General features: G+C 40.2%; 1 protein-coding gene across 1 annotated transcript in view; it reads right to left on the bottom strand.

Moving 5' to 3' along the window:
* Window positions 1-16,675, bottom strand: part of CPA6 (carboxypeptidase A6) — a 337,798-nt gene that overhangs the window by 208,838 nt on the left and 112,285 nt on the right. The window contains exon 2 of the mRNA XM_017896303.1: window positions 7,918-7,993. Within this exon, the coding sequence (XP_017751792.1) occupies window positions 7,918-7,993 (76 nt within the window). The remainder of the gene's footprint in view (window positions 1-7,917; window positions 7,994-16,675) is intronic.

Below are 16,675 nucleotides of genomic sequence, written 5' to 3'. Positions count from 1 at the left end.
CGAAGATAGAATATTGCTGAACAGCGAGTGTACCTGTCTGATTCTTACTTTGGAAGCTTCCTCTCAGGGGTGTACTCCACCCTGTGAGGTGTGGGGTGTCAGACTGCCCCTAGTGGGGGATGTCTCCCAGTTAGGCTACTCAGGGGTGAGGGACCCACTTGAGCAGGCAGTCTGTCTGTTCTTAGATCTCAACCTCCGTGTTGGGAGATCCACTGCTCTCTTCAAAGCTCAGTTGAAAATGCAGAAATCACCGGTCTTCTGTGTTGCTCGCGCTGGGAGTTGGAGACTGGAGCTGTTCCTATTCGGCCATCTTACTCCCAACCCTGTTTTTCCACTTCTTGAATCTGAGCTGTGACTTTCTTTGGCTAGGATAATGTGGCAGAAGTGACATTTACTGAGCACTCTAAGCTTAGGTTCAAGGAGTTTTGTAAGTTTGTTCTCTCTCACTCTTAGAACCCTGTGACTCCCAAGTAAATAAGCCTATCCTAGACAGCTAGACAACGAGAGACACATGGTCCAGTTGTCTGTCATCCCAGCCTACAGCCTGCCAACCACTAGACATGCAAAGGAGGCAATCACAGGTGATGGCAGGTACATGAAAGAGCCCAGTGGAGATTACTTTCTATAAAAGACTGTGCTAGACCCAATCTTCAGCTGTCCTCTTAGGAATGGCCAATACTACATCCGGCAAGAACAATTCCTCTTAAAGTTTAAAAATTAGTTTCAAAACAGATTGTTTAAATGTCAAAACTTAGAAATTCTTATAATATAAAGGAAACACAATCTGCTTAAAATACTACAGCATAAGCCCAAGGTCATGTCAACTCAGTTGAGTAAATTAAATAAAGGATCACTGGGGTAGATCATCATCATCATAACATGGTAGAGGGATTTTTTTTGCTTTTGAAAGAATGTTTCTAATGTATTTCTTTTTAAAACATACTATATTGTTTCTCTAATATGTTTTTGTTATTGAGTTTATTAATCATCAATGTACACATGGAGATAAATGCAAACCATGCTTGAAAATTATATTCCTGAAATTTAACCCATAACTGCATTTGGACATCTGCCTGGATAATAAGCAGCTTTTCTCTCAAAATCATGCCACAGAAAGCAAAAGTCAGTGTTCTTTCATGACTTTACAAAGCCGTTAACAAAAAAGTGGAAATGTAATTTCCTACCCAAAACATACTGACAGGCCAAATTATTGGTCTCTTCCTCACTTTTACCTTTTTCAAAGTATCATTCATAATGCTCCTGTGTATCTTCAGCCAGCATACCAAGCCACTGGGTATTTAAGGTATTAGATTTTTATTGCTAAATTACCACAAGGTTAGCAGCTCAATTTTATTATTTTGTTGTTTCTATAGGTCAGAAGTATGGACATGGTGTGGATTCTGTGCTCAGGGTGTTACTGGGCTGAAATCAAGGTGTCAGTTGGGCTATAGTTTCATTTGGGGTTTATATGTGCTTAGATTCTCACTGTTGGTAAAATTTATTTCCTTGTGGCTGAGGGACTGAGGCCCCTATTTTTCTTTTAGTAGGCTTTAGATAGTTCTCAGCAGCTAGAGGCCACCCACAATTTCTTGCCACGGGGCAGTTCACGGCATGGCTGTTTGTTTTTGCAGGGTAGCAGGAGTAGTCTGAGTGCCTCTTCTGCAACCAGCTGGAGGAAAGACCGATTTTAAAGGGCTCACTTGACTAGATCAGACCCACCTGTGCAATCTCTCTATTTTGAGGTTAACTGATTTGGGACCCTAATTACATCTGCAAAATCCTTTTACAATCGTGCCTAGATTAGCGTGTCAGGAGAGATGTGTGTGCACCAGGGCCAGGAGTCCTGGGGGCCATTCTAGAATTCTGCCTACCATAGCCATGACTAAGGGATCCTACAATCACACGATCAGATTCTAATTAAGTTGGGAACAAATATCTTCCACAGCATGAATTCTACCATCCATTTTCTCCTCATGAGTTTTCCAATTGATTAAACTGTCCAGTTGGGTGTTTGACTTCATAAACTCCTGCAATCACAGGTGTTCTAGAGCTCCTGTAGGTCTGGTGTATGACTTGGGAGTGCTCCAAGGAGGATTAGAGAAGATAGCAGTCAACTACAGCACAATACTGGGGTGTGAGGGAGGGAGGCCATACCTGGGACAGCAGCAGCACATTTCATGTACAAAGCAAGGGAAGAGAGATGAAGCCTTCCTCCTAGCAAGGACAGTTTTCCCCATGTGATTTTACGATTTTTGACATGTCATTCAATGACACCTGACGAACCAACTAATATTTATGAGATTGTGCTTCATTTTGAAAAAAATGACAAACTTTCCATCAAATAGGACAGTTTCCTATCCTACAGCTCTCTGATGAGAAAATTGGAAACAGAAATGTCATTAATTGTTCTTTATACAAGAGTGTGTCAATTCTACAATGGAAACTTTGTGATCCTACATAAAGCCATTTCTATTACTTCAGAGTACAAAGAATTTGCAAAGAGATGTAGGCAGAATGTGGTGTTGGGAATTTAATTTACTTACCTGCAGACTGTTCCCTTTCCATCATAACTTTATTTAAATCATGGTTATGCTCTTAATTAACAATTTAATTGGTTGGTGCTTTCTCAATCCAGTTCTCTCTCAATCCAGTTCTCTGGGGGCATGCTTTTCTGTTTAACTTTCTTGTTTTAATTCTTCAGCAAAACCATAAAATTTAATTAGGAAAGTAACCAGCTTTGTAACAGCAGTTCTATGTCTAATTAACTATGCTTTGACCGTCTCTTCTCAGACTCCGTTCAACATTGCACATGCATTTTGCATTTGTTCATGTTTCAGAGAAGACATTGTGAATTTATAGCCTATGCATGTAGTCCAATTACTTTCCACTTTCCCTAAGATGCTTGGTTACAGCTAGTGAAATCAGGAAAATTAACAAAGATTCATATATGAATCTGAGAGCCAAAGGCCAAAATGTAGGTTGTTAGTTCGCTGTGTGTGTGTGAGGTTTCTCCTACTGCAGAATAGATTACCACAAACTTAGCAGCTTAAAACAATACCTATTTATCACCTCACAGTTCTGTAGGTCAGAAGTCCCAACATGGCTGCCTGGATTCTTTCTTCAGGTATCAATGGGCTAAAATCAAGCTGTTAAAACAGCCCTCATGAGAATTACAAGTCAGACTTTAGGCAGAGTTATAGTTGGGCATTGACCAGGGTGTGCTGGTGCACGTCTACCCAAGTCCCTGCAGCTGCTAACTGAGAGCCACGTTGTGGTGAGCACCTGAGCACCTGCTCCCTGCATTGTTCCTATAGATGGAATCTCTGGCACTGGACCTTTCCTATTCAAGAATTGCTTCAAGTGTTTTTCAGAGCTTGAATTCCAGCAGAATAGCTGACACCAACTAGTCTGAAGACCTTCACCAAGAAACAAACCCCGCAAAGAAGTGTAGGAAATGTTTTTTCATCTCCCTGTCCCATGACTTCACTCCTCACTTCTCAATCAATCTGTGATCCCAACTCCTGTTCAGCCCATCACCTGTTCAGACCCCAACGCAACCTCCTTGGGGAGGCAGATTTGAGGTTTCCTCCCATCTCCTTGCTTGGCTGCCCTACAATTATCAAACCATTTCTCTGCTGCAACTCTTGTTATCTCAGTGTATTGGTTTGTTACTACACAATGGGCAATCAAACCTAGTGGTCCTACAACAGTATCCGCTGGGCTGCCTCTTCCAGGCTTATGTGCCAGAATCCAGTTCCTTGTGGTTGGAGGACTGATATCTCAATTTCCTTGCTGCCTATCAGCTGAAAACCATTCTCACTTCCTAGGGGCCACTGGAATTCCTTAGCACGTGACTCTCATGGATAGTTCACAACGTTGTAGTTTATGAACTGCTGTCTTGAGACCAGCAGGAGCACTTCTCTGATGTCTTCTGTGAACAGCTAGAGGAAACTCTTTGCTTTTAAAATCCTCATCTGATTAGGTCAGGTCTGTCCTATGTCATTCCCTTCTGCCATATAATGTAGCATCATCAAAGGAATGGCTGTCCCATCATATTCACAGGCCCCTCCTCATCCTCAGGGAAGTGATTATTCAGGGCATGTACACTGGGGGGATAGAAGTCTTGGGGGCTATCTTAGAATTCTGTCTAACACAGTGTGATTTAGGGAAGGAAGGCAACTAAAGGTTTCCTGGCAAACCCTCCTTCTTCCCTTCTAGAGGCAATGCACAGGGAATGCAAAGAAGCTGTTAGCAATGCCCATAATTCTGTCCCATTAGCTCCACAGGCCAGAAGATGACACACAGTCATATTCTTTTTTCTCTGCAGGCTGCTTTCTCTGCCTGGCTAGAATTGCTGCTTTCCATAGTACAAATGGTTTGCTTGGTTGAAATCATTCGAATTTAAAATGACATCAAGGTAACATGATGCTTTTAGGTAGAAATTTATCTAACCTCAACACCTCCAACTTCAATCCAATAAAACTATTTCTTTAGTGAAAGGAAATGAAGAAATGTGCAAAAAAGACTTAATAGAGCAGGCCTGAAAAATATTATCTTTAGAAAGGCCTGCTTGTAAAATTGGCCCTTTGGCTGGCATTTGGAAAGTTGGATATCAAGAGGATTACCACCACCCTAACTAATAAGAGTGACCCAATATGCTTAGATTATGCAAATAATGTAGTTCATGCTGAACACCTACTTTTTTCTGGGAGTCTGGAATTTGGGTATGTGCCAGACAGAGGGTATCTACATAACTTTACTCCAATAAAAACCTTGGGCATTGAGTCTTTAATGAATTTCCCTGGTAGACAACACTGTATGTTTGTTGTCACAAGTTGTTACTGATGGAATTGAGCACATCCTGTGTGACTCTATTGGGAGAGGCCTCTTAGAAGCTTGTGCCTCATTTTCCCTGGACTTCACCCAATGCTCCTTTTCCCTTTGCTGATTTTGCTTTGTATCCTTTTGCTGTGACCAATCATAGCTGTTAGTCAGACTATATGCTGAGTTGGGTGAGTCCTTTTGCAACCCACTGAATGCAGGGATGGTCTTGGTGACCCCTGATTCTAGGGTTAAAGTAAATGATAATGATAATGCTCACATTCTGAGTCTAGGCTCCACTGCCCTGCAAACTTGGCTTCAATACTCTCCATTGTGAAGATAATCAGAATAAACTGACTAGAGGCAAGAGGCAGGCCTCATTTGGGTCCTAGAGGGCTTGACACTGACTAGATCCATGTTCCAATCCCATACTGTGGCCTGGGGACAAGTTACTTAACTCTGTCTCTCTCAGTTTCTTCATCTGTAAAACAGCAATAACAATATACTCACTTCATGGGATTGTTAAAATGAGGCAATTTGTAGAAGCATGTAGCACTGTGGCTGAGAGGAGCTGGATGTGACTCGGTGTGGAGTGGAATCACTAGAGCACAGTTGATATCCTAATATTAAGCTTCTTTCTCCCCTTCACTCTGCTCCCCTTTCCTCATCAGATCCCTTTCCCTCCATTCTCTCAGTTGTCCCCTAAGCTCCTTTACATCCAAACCATTTCCTCCCCCAGGTGGCTACCTTTCCTTGAGGACTAAATGAAAACAATCTGCAGGAATGATTTTCTTTAAATGCTTACCAAAAAGGGCCCAATGTAAATGTGTGGTCATCAGTGCCAGCAGCCCTATTTACGGTCTATAGATTTGGTTCCATCTATGACGATTTCTGAGAGTTTATAAGTAACCCCTACAGTCCTCACAGATGTAATTTTATTGCTTTTGATAATGGTAAGTGATTATCACAAATATAACAGTGAGAGTTCATTACTTTGTAAGGCCTAATACGTAAATAGATTCACTAATGGTAGAAACATCCTTTGAGAAATATTTTGCTCCAATATTTGGTTCAGAATATCTGTTCCCTAAAACACTGAGCTCCAAAGTGAAAAGTGGCTCTTTTTCTGGTGGTATATGAAAACACGATTTCAGTGGAGATGGAAACTTCCACTCAAAACTTTCTTTGCTTCTTTGCAAGTATTAAGTTCCTGGTGGACTATTCAGAAAGTGTTCAGCTACAACTGCTGAAAAGGATGTTGTGGGGTGTATGTCCATATGTGACCAGAAGAGGTTAACGATAGCCTCCTAGAAGCAGATTCCTGCGAGAAGAAAAGGAGGTTTAGGAAATGCCCAGTGAGCATGGTCTCTCTGGTATTGCTTAAAACAACCACAATTTGGGGATGGGTTCCTGCATCCTCACCCTGGGCCCTTGTAATGAGACACCATGCTTGAACTCAGTACTGTTTGTGTAGTGGCTGGGAATGAGGAGAAGACAGGGAATCAATAAACTCAATGTTCAAGACATCATTTGCAAATAAATTCAATATTTGAAGAGGAACATGCCAAAGAGAAAAATCAAACCATAAATAAAAGAAAAAAAGTTTGTTAATTACAAGTATCTCCAGAAGCTACAATGTCTCCTTCCTTCCTCATTCCCTAACACTCCTACAGGTAGGACTGCACTTCAGTCATATAGGAAAAACATTTTTCTATTTCATATTAAAGAATAATGAGGCCTGTTTGGTAATCTGCTTTGCTGTCCATTAAAATGAACCCTAAACCACCACATAGTTTTTGGACTTGCTTGTATTTTGGTAGGCATGGAAAAGAACCAGTCACACCACACTCTCATCATAACTTTCAGGTAAAAGTTAACACTCAATTATACGCACTGATGGAGTTAGAGAAATGCTCTAACTCTAAAATTCATAAAGTTTATCAAAGATTGAATAATCAGAGCCTTCAACCTTTGCCAAGAAAATTCTCTTATCAGACCCACCGAAACATAGCAAAACTAATTAACTTGAATTTCTGGCTTTAATTTTTCCTCAACTCACTTCTGCTTAAAGTTTTAATTAAGAGGAAAGTGCCTAGATGATCAGTAGGAAGATTCAAGAAGAAACAGAGAAGTTCTAGAAAACAGGAAACTGAATTAATTCACTCATTAAGGAAAAATAACGACAAAACCATGTATTGAACTTCTAGGATATTCCAGACACTAACTAGAAATACAGCAATGAACAAAAAATAAATAAACTATCTCATGAAATTTATATTCTACCTTGGAGATGGGTAATGAATAGATAATGTGTCAGATAGAAAACTGTCTTTTTTCTTTTCTTTTCTTTTTTTTTTTTTTTTGAGACAGGGTTTCACTCTGTTGCCCAGGCTAGAGAGCCGTGGCGACAGAATAAGGCCCTGTCTCAAAAAAAAGAGACACTAGAGCTCACTGCAACCTTCTAGGCTCAAGTGATCCTCCCATCTCAGCCTCTCTAGTAGCTGGGACTACAGGCATGTGACACCACAGCTGGTTAAATTTTTATATTTTTTTGTAGAGATGGGGTTTCACCATGTTGCCCAGGCTGGCCTTGAACTCCTGGGCTCAAGTGATCTGCCTGCTTCAGCCTCCCAAAGTGCTGAGGTTACAGGCATGAGCCACTGCACACAGCCAGAAAATTTTTGAGTAGCCTTAAATATCCTTTAAAAGCTCTTTCGGTTGGGCGCAGTGACTCATGCCTGTAATGCCAGCACTTTGAGAGGCCAAGGCAGGTGGATCACGAGGTCAGGAGTTTGAGATCAGCCTGGCCAACACAGTGAAACCCCGTCTGTACTAAGAGGCAGGAGAACTGCTTGAACACAGAAGCCGAGGTCGCACCACTGCACCCCAGCTTGGACAACAGAGTGAGACTTCATCTCAAATAAAATAAAATAAAATAAAATAAAATAAAATAAAATAAAATAAAAGCCTTTCAAGTTATGTCCTTAGCCTTTACTTTCTTGGTTGATAAATTCCAATTATTCAACTCCAGTCAGCAAATCCCTGTAAACACAGCACAAGCACAATTCCACCATAAGTGAGTAGATGCTCTATTACCTTAAGTTGATGGGATATTTTCTTCAGTGCGTATACTTCCTCTTCTGTTTTGGGAATAAATCTTATCACTTTATCACTATAAGATAAGAAAAGAAAGATGATAATTACTTTTCAAAAATAAAGATATTAGTCATCTCTTTCTTACCTCTTAAAAAACTGCCTCTGCTTTTAAGAAGGAAAACAGCAAAACTTTTCACTGGCCCAGTATTTTATCCAGTTTATTCTCTGATTGCATTGTTCTTTTCTTCTTGTCTTAAAGCTATTTGGTATTTAATCAGCTTTTGAAGATTACAAACTCACATTTAATGTTATAAATGCAGAAAAAGGCCAAAAACACAGGAAGAGTGGTGGCAACAAGAGAAAGAAACTTTCATGAGCTGCTCAGAGCAGATACCAAGAAGGAAAATTTCTGATGACAGAAGAAAGAAAAGTCATTCTTTTTAAAAACATAATGCTGAAAAGGAATATGTCTTTCAGTGAGAGGATGTGAAATCCATACACTAGGGAAAGCTTCTCGTTTGAATTCTTCCCACACGGAGAACAGTAAGGAGAGGCCCATCTCTATGGTGCAGTCATCTCATTTCTCTGGTACAGAGCTTCCTGCCTGGCTTGCGGGGCCAAACAAGAGGGCCATCAGTGTTAGACACTGATGGCTGTAAATTTTTTAGTGATACAAATTAAAAATCAATGTTTACAACTGTTACAGAAACACCAGGGGTTTGGTCTAGGTCCTGCTGCTTTCGCACATAAAGCAATCACTGAGAAGATGATCATTACTAAGAAAGAAGGCTTTAATCAGGTGCTGCAATCAGGGAGATGGGAGCTCAGTCTCAAATCCATCTCCCTGATGGACAAAAATTAGAGGTGTATATAGCAGGGAAGAAATGTAGCAATGTGTACAAAACAGAAACTAGGGAGGAGCAAGGAAGCAATCATAATGAATGAGGGGTCTTGCATCTCACTGTCAGAATGTCGTGATCTAGTGAGTTTTAGTTCTTTGATACTTTTTGATAGGCCTGAAGGTCGCTTTCTGAGGAAGGAACACAAATAAAACGAATATAAGTTTCAATCTTTAAGACCAGAAGAATCCATCTGTGCTTATCAAAAAATTCTCTCTATAGGACTACTGGGTCAGTTTCACAACCACAAAGGTTTTACCACAGTTGAAATTATATTTGGGCCGGGCACGGTGGCTCGCACCTGTAATCCTAGCACTTTGGGAGGCCGAGGTGGGTGGATCATGAGGTCAGGAGATCGAGACAATCCTGGCTATTCCGGCTAACACAGTGAAACCCCGTCTCTACTAAAAATACAAAAAATTAGCCGGACGTGGTGGTGGGTGCCTGTAATCCCAGCTACTTGGAAGGCTGAGGCAGGAGAAGGGTGTTAACCAGGGAGGCAGAGCTTGCAGTGAGTCGAGATCACGCCACTGCACTCCAGCCTGGGCAACAGAGCGAGACTCTATCTCAAAAAAAAAAAAAGAAATTATATTTGAACACACTTTAAGGTTCTTTCTGTAAAGGTCCCGAATCACCTAAGATGACTTAAGGTGTTGCTGTGTCTTTCAGAAAGTTTCTCTTTGGGGGCCTTGTCTCCCAGGTGTGCCAGAAAAGTTGTCTATCAATTTCTAGGTGTGTCATTCTAGGTGATGAGGACAGGTTGGGAAGCCCAGCTCTAGCCCATAATAATCACAACTATCCAATGTCTTTTGCATAGAGTAGATGCTTATTAAATATTAATGGATTGGCATAAAGGAGATTGCTGAGAGTAATTGGCTTCCAGAGGAAATATAAAGGAAAAACTAAGTAAATAAAGCACAGTAGGAATTAATATTTTTCATAACTCTCTATGGCATTTTACAATGATTAAAGATAAGGTAGAATATTATTAATAGAATATAAAGCAGAAAACAAAAACTCTACTAGTTTACCCACAACTTGTCTCTCCAACCCCAAAGGTGCACCAGGAATAAGAATGGAATTTGCATGATTTTCTGTCATTTTACTTCTTAGATGATGATACGATTTGGATTGTGTCCCCACCCAAATCTCATGTTGAATTGGAGGAGGGGCTTTGTGGGAGGTGATTGGTTCATGGTGGCATATTTTCCCCTTCTTGTTCTCATGATAGTGAGTTCTCACAAGATCTGATGGTTTAAAAGTGTGTCACCTCCTTCTTTGCTCTCGCATTCTCCTGCCACCATGTGGAGGTCCCTGCTTCCTCTTCTGCTATGATTGTAAGTTTCCTGAGGCCTCCCAGGCATGCTTTCTGTTAAGCCCGTGGAATTGTGAGTCGATTAAATCTATTTTCTTCATAAATTACCAGTCTCAAGTATTTCTTTATAGTTGTGTGAGAGAGCGCTAATACAGAGGGATAGCAGTTTCCAAGACGAAGTAAGGCTAATATAGAGGGCATCAGATCCCTAGGGATACTTCTGGACTTGCTGGGCAATGATTTTTAGGGCTTTGTGTTTATTTCCAATCACAATAGCTTTATTATTTCAAATGATCCTGTAATAGCTCCTTTAGGCCTATGAATAAAACGGCTCTTGGCTTGCTGATGATAAATTACTGTGTTTTATGGACTGCTACTCTAATAGAGCTTTACAGCTTTGATTTTCTCAAAATCACACAAACCACCTCTCAGTATCAATGTCATGAAGTTCATATTTCTGGAAAGAATAAAAGAAAGTACTGGGAAAAAATTATCAAGTCACTGTAAAACAAATCTAAATATAACTTTTGGAATTTAAATGTAACTACATCTCTACTCTTTTCTGGTATACATTTCTCTGACCTGTGTTTTTCCTGGATTCATCATACCCTGGCCTTTCTCATCTGACCCAATACAATTCTTGGCAGAGAAAGCAAGCTCGGCTGGGTGATATGGCTGTTTTTGATGGATGGATCACTTGACAGCTTGCTGAAAAACACCTCCATCTGGGGCCTTGTCAGCTCCTCAAGAGTTCAAGAAAAGCAATCTGTAGCTGTTTTACAGCCATAAGAAGAACATTTTTTTTTTTAAAGATGGATAATTCAACCTGGCAATCAGTTCCTCTTCTGCAAATAAGTACAGGATACAAAGAAACTACCCTTGGGATTATTTCACCCTGAACGTGATTGCTCAAACCCAGTTTTCTCATTTTGTTACAAAAGTTCACTTCATCCTAGCCTTTAGAAATTCTCAGGTGTGACTTTAGAAATGAGTTTATTACTGTTTGATAACTTATCAAAGGACAGAGAATAAGGAAGGCAATGTAGAAAGACCCATGAAATGTCATACTCTTTTGTGAACCAGTAAATTATATTGATGGAATGACGGGTAACCAAAGCCCAACAAGAGCTCTTTATTCAGCATGTGAAAACCACACGACCCCCAGATGCCCTCTTTGTTTCACCAAACAAAAAGCTTACTCTCCCTAAATCTGAGAGCTAGTGTTTTTTGAAGTGGGGAATAATTTGGTGCTAGAAACAGGGAAGTTTCAGGTAGTCTACTGGAACTTAGAAAAACTAACCATGCAAAACTATCAGAGGAGGTGAGCTTAGAGGCTTTTCCTTATAACTTATCAGGTTTTTTTTTTTTTTTTTTTTTTACTGTTAGGTGGCAACATCAACTTAAGACCCTTTGGCTACCCTTTGGGGTTAAGATGAGGGAATGACAGAATTGAATATGGGTTGAGGTTAGAAAGACTACTGGGCAAGCAGCTGCTCGCATGCACATGTATTTCTAACTTAGCCTATATAAAGTTGTCCAAAGAAAGACAGCATAAGCATTTTTAATTTTAGTTTAAGGATGTCTTATAGAGGAAGCAGGATATTCCAGATATCTAGTCTCTCAGAAATCACTAATACTTATTAATCCATGATATGCTCACATTTTGTTCCTTTGCCCTACAAGACAAATGAGGTTATGTAGCTATAAAGCCCACATTGAGTTTGGTTGTGAGTTTGACTAATAATCCTGCTGTACAGTAGCAACCACATGAATAAGACAATAGTAAATAAATGTAATCAGTTCAAAAAGTATTACCGAACGCCTCCTGAGCATGTATGCACCGAGAGAAAATTCAGAAAGGAAACACAATCTCCAACTCTATACTACGTGTGGGTCTCAGTTTCTTCACTGGAGGAGTGAGGGATGATCTCCTAGCTGCCTTCCAACATGGTGAAAACCCGTCTCTACTAAAAATACAAAAACTAGCTGGGCATGGTGGCATGTGCCTGTAGTCCCAGCTACTTAGGAGGCTGAGGCAGGAGAACTGCTTGAATCTGGGAGGCGGAGATTGCAGTGAGCCAAGATTGTGCCACTGCACTCCAGCCTGGGCAACAGAGCAAGACTCTGTCTCAAAGAAAAAAAAAAAGTTCTAAGACTGTGTTTCCTGGGTTTGACACCTCCCATATTGATTGCCATTCTGCTGTGCCTTGACTGTGCAGCAGCTAAGGAAGAGTATCTCTGTCCTCTAGGCAACCCAAAAGTCCTGTTGAAAGACAGAGATACGAAGCTTCAGATGTTTCCTTGTGGCTCCTGACATGACCTTTCACAACTGATTCCATTATAAAATCCTAAACTTCTTTGTATGCTACAGAATTTATGAACCTACACTTGAAAAATTAAAATATTATATAGCATATGAAATGAGAAAGTTCTCTTCCAACCCTAAGCCTTCTATCTTCCCTTTGTAGCCACTGTTAATAGTTACTTGTGTATCACTCTGAACTCTTTTCTGCATTAATCCACATACACGCAGTGTTTGTTTTACAGCGTTTTGTAACACTAGTTAGCTTTTATCTTTTACTTCATATGTTGGTTTTAAAATACAATAAGTCCTTGATTAACATCAATGATAAGTTCTTGAAAACTGTGACTTTACGTGAAACAGTGTATAACAAAACTGATTTTACATAAACTAACTGATATAAGCAAGTTAAGTTCCTATGGGCATATTTCTGGTCATGAAAAAATCACCAGGCAGGGCGCGGTGGCTCATGCCTGTAATCCCAGTACTTTGGGAGGCCGAGGCGGGTGGATCATGAGATCAAGAGATTGAGACCATCCTGGCCAACATGGTAAAACCCCATGTCTACTAAAAATACAAAAATTATCTGGGTGTGGTGGCACATGCCTGTGGTCCCAGCTACTCTGGAGGCTGAGGCAGGAGAATCGCTTGAATGTGGCAGGCAGAGGTTGCAGTGAGCCGAGATTGTGCCACTGCACTCCAGCCTGATGACAGAGTGAGACTCCACCTCAAAAAACAAAACAAAACAAAAAAACACCAAATTTCTAAATAAAGACCCATAGCTGGGCGTGACTCATACCTGCAATTCCAGGACTTGGGAGGCTGAGGTAGGAGAATAGCTTGAGGCTAGGAGTTTGAGACCAGCTTGGATAACACAGTGAGACCCTGTCTCTGCAAAAATAAATAAATAAATAAATAACTAGCTGGGCATCGTGGCACACACATATAGTCCCAGCTACTTGGGAGGCTGAGGCAGGAGGATCATTCAAGCTAAGGAGTTGGAGGCTGCAGTGAGCTATGATCAAGGCATTTTGTCCAGCCTGGGTGACAAAATGAGACCCTGTCTCAAAAAACAAAAAAAACAAAACAAAAAAAGACTCGAAGTACTTCTAATATTAAACATTGAAATACATGTGAACTATATATACATTTAAGAAAAATTAATAAAGACAAGATTATGTACTCAATTTTTGGCGAATCTGAGAGGGATAGTGGTTGTTGCAGTGGTGGGTTAAATCAAGGAATAAATGTTTGCAAAGCTAAAATATGAATACCTCTTCCCAATGTGCAGTTCAAATAAACAATAACAAATACAATGGGTTTGCTGAGGGCTTTTGTACTGCATCATTTATTGTCATGCCTTTGTATGATTTTGTCTATGAGTTTTTATTTTTATTTTTTATTTTTTTTGAGACGGAGTCTTGCTCTGTCGCCCGGGCTGGAGTGCAGTGGCCAGATCTCAGCTCACTGCAAGCTCCGCCTCCCAGGTTTACGCCATTCTCCTGCCTCAGCCTCCCGAGTAGCTGGGACTACAGGCGCCCGCCACCTCGCCCGGCCAGTTTTTTGTATTTTTAGTAGAGACGGGGTTTCACCGGGTTAGCCAGGATGGTCTTGATCTCCTGACCTCGTGATCCACCCGTCTCGGCCTCCCAAAGTGCTGGGATTACAGGCTTGAGCCACCGCGCGGCCTGAGTTTTATTTTAAAATAATTTGTATTCATTCCTGGCTGGGCGCTGTGGCTCACGCCTGTAATCCCAGCACTTTGGGAGGCCGAGGTGGTTGGATCACAAGGTCAACAGATTGAGACCATCCTGGCCAACATGGTAAAACCCCGTCTCTACTAAAAATACAAAAATTAGCCAGGCGTAGTGGCGGGCAACTGTAATCCCAGCTACTCGGGAGGCTGAGGCAGGAGAATGGCGTGAACCTGGGAGGCAGAACTTGTAGTGAGCCGAGATCGCACCACTGCACTCCAGCCTGGGCAACAGAGTGAGACTCCGTCTCAATTAATAATAATAATACTAATTTGTATTCATTCCTTAATTCATTTTCCAACCCACTTATTCTAGTTCAGAGTTGTGGGTGGCTGGAGCTTTTCCCTGCAGCTCAGGACACAAAGTAGAAACTGACTCTGGATAGGACGCCATCCATTGCAGGGTGCACTCACACACCCATGCTCACTCAGCCTGGGACCATGTAGACATGCTGATGAACCTAACAGGTGCAGCTTTGGGATGGGGGTGGGAAACTGAGTACCTAGAGAAAACCCACACAGACATGAGGAGAACATGCCAATTCCTCACAGACAGTGGACCTGGTGGGAATTGATTTTTTTTTTCTTGTCAAAGTTACAGCAAAATGATGTTGAATGAAAAAACAATGTTATTCTAGGACCTGCTGTACCACCTTTTAAATAAATGGCTGGATTTTATACGCTGATATTTTATTTCAGAGTTTTATAACTATATTCATAAGGAAGGCCTTTTTTTAAAAATAAACTTTTTATAAACCTTTAAAAAATGATGCTCTGTGTGTGTGTGTGTTTTCTCAGAGACAGTCTCGCTCTGTCATGCAGGCTGGAGTGGAGTGGCATGATCACAGCTCACTGTAATCTCGAACTTCTGTGCTCAAGTGATCCTCCTATCTGAGCCTCCCAAGTAGGTGGGACTACAGGCGTGAACCACCATGCCCAGCTAATTAAAAACTTTTTATTTATTTATTTATTTATTTTTTAGAAATGAGGTCTTACTATGTTGCCCAGGCTACTCTCAAACTCCTGGACTCAAGTGATCCTCCCACCTCAGCCTCCTGAGTAGCTGGGACTACAGGTGTGTGCCACCATGCCCAGCTAATTAAAAAACGTTTTTTTTTAAGAGATGGGGTCTCAGTATGTTGCCCCGGCTACTCTTGAACTCCTGGACTCAAGTAATCCTCCTACCTTGGCTTCCCAAAGTGCTCGACTTACAGGCAGGAACCACTGTAGCAAGCCTCATATTTTAATATGTGATGTTCTCATTGATGTTCAGATCTAATAGTTGACAACTGAGTTTTCAGTCCTTCTTTACTAAAGAGCTATTTTGAAGAATGTTAAAAAATATATCAAGCACTTAGATGTATTTTGGGTGGGAAGATTTATTTTTGTTGCTGTTTTATTATCTTGAAGTAAGAGAAGGTGGCCCATTATGATACCCACTTTGTAGACTTCATTGCATTGGTATTTATGGCCTAATATGTATTCAAGTTCTATAAATAGTGCACAAATATTTGAAAAGATCTTTCTTATAAAGTTCTATATATACACCTATTAAGCATATTAATTATATGATTTTTATTTTCTCTGTCTTTAGTTTTCCACTGAATTTGACAATTTGAGCCAATTTTACTCAATATACCTACTATAATTTTGGATTTGTCAATTTACTTTTGAATATAAAAACTTTTGATTCATGTATTTTGATGTGTGTAACTGTATATAAGCTCACGACTACTACATCTTCTGGATAGAATAAAACTTTTACTCCTATAAAGTTTCCTTAGAAAAACTCTTCTTTGGTTTATTTTATGCTCTTTATCATGAATTCCATTTTTTCCCCATAGAATTGCCACTCCTGCTTTTGTTTGCCTGGCATTTTTAATTGGATATTTTGCTTATTCACATTAATTGTAATACATAATATATGTGACTTTATCCTTATAATTTTTATCTTTTTGCTTGTTGTAGGTTCTTATTTGCCCTTTTCTTCCTCTTTCTTGGATTAACCAATTTTCTTTGTCAGCTTTTTCTTATCTAGTGGTTTGCAAGTTATGCATCTTCTATGTATTAGTGATTTTTTCGTGTTTTACAAACTTAGAGATACCTTTTTCTTCATGTCTAGAATGTCTCTGTAATTTGTCCCCTTGAACAAGATAAGACCTTAAGAATCTTTTTTTCTCTATCCTTCTCCCCTCAAATGTTTTCCTCCTTCTTTGCTCCATGTCTTGTCAAAATCCCCTGGAATTTTTGTTGCATATTAAGTGCAGATATGTGTTGTTTCCCTTTGAAGTTCATATGTTGAAGTCCTAATTCCCTCAATCCAAGAATGTGACTACATTTGAAGATAGGGTCTTTAAAGAGGGAATTGAATTAAAATGACACCATTAGGGTGTTTTTCCTAATCCACTATAGTATTAAAAACACTTAAACTTCAGATATTTCATTTTTTTCATTCTTTTCTCCGAGTCACTGAATTTATTATTATATAT

This window comes from Rhinopithecus bieti, unplaced genomic scaffold (genome assembly GCF_001698545.2).
Source record: "Rhinopithecus bieti isolate Rb0 unplaced genomic scaffold, ASM169854v2 scaffold_27306, whole genome shotgun sequence".
Classification (NCBI taxonomy): domain Eukaryota; kingdom Metazoa; phylum Chordata; class Mammalia; order Primates; family Cercopithecidae; genus Rhinopithecus; species Rhinopithecus bieti.
Note: the sequence above shows the minus strand (reverse complement) of the source record. Positions and strands in the feature narration are given on the sequence as shown.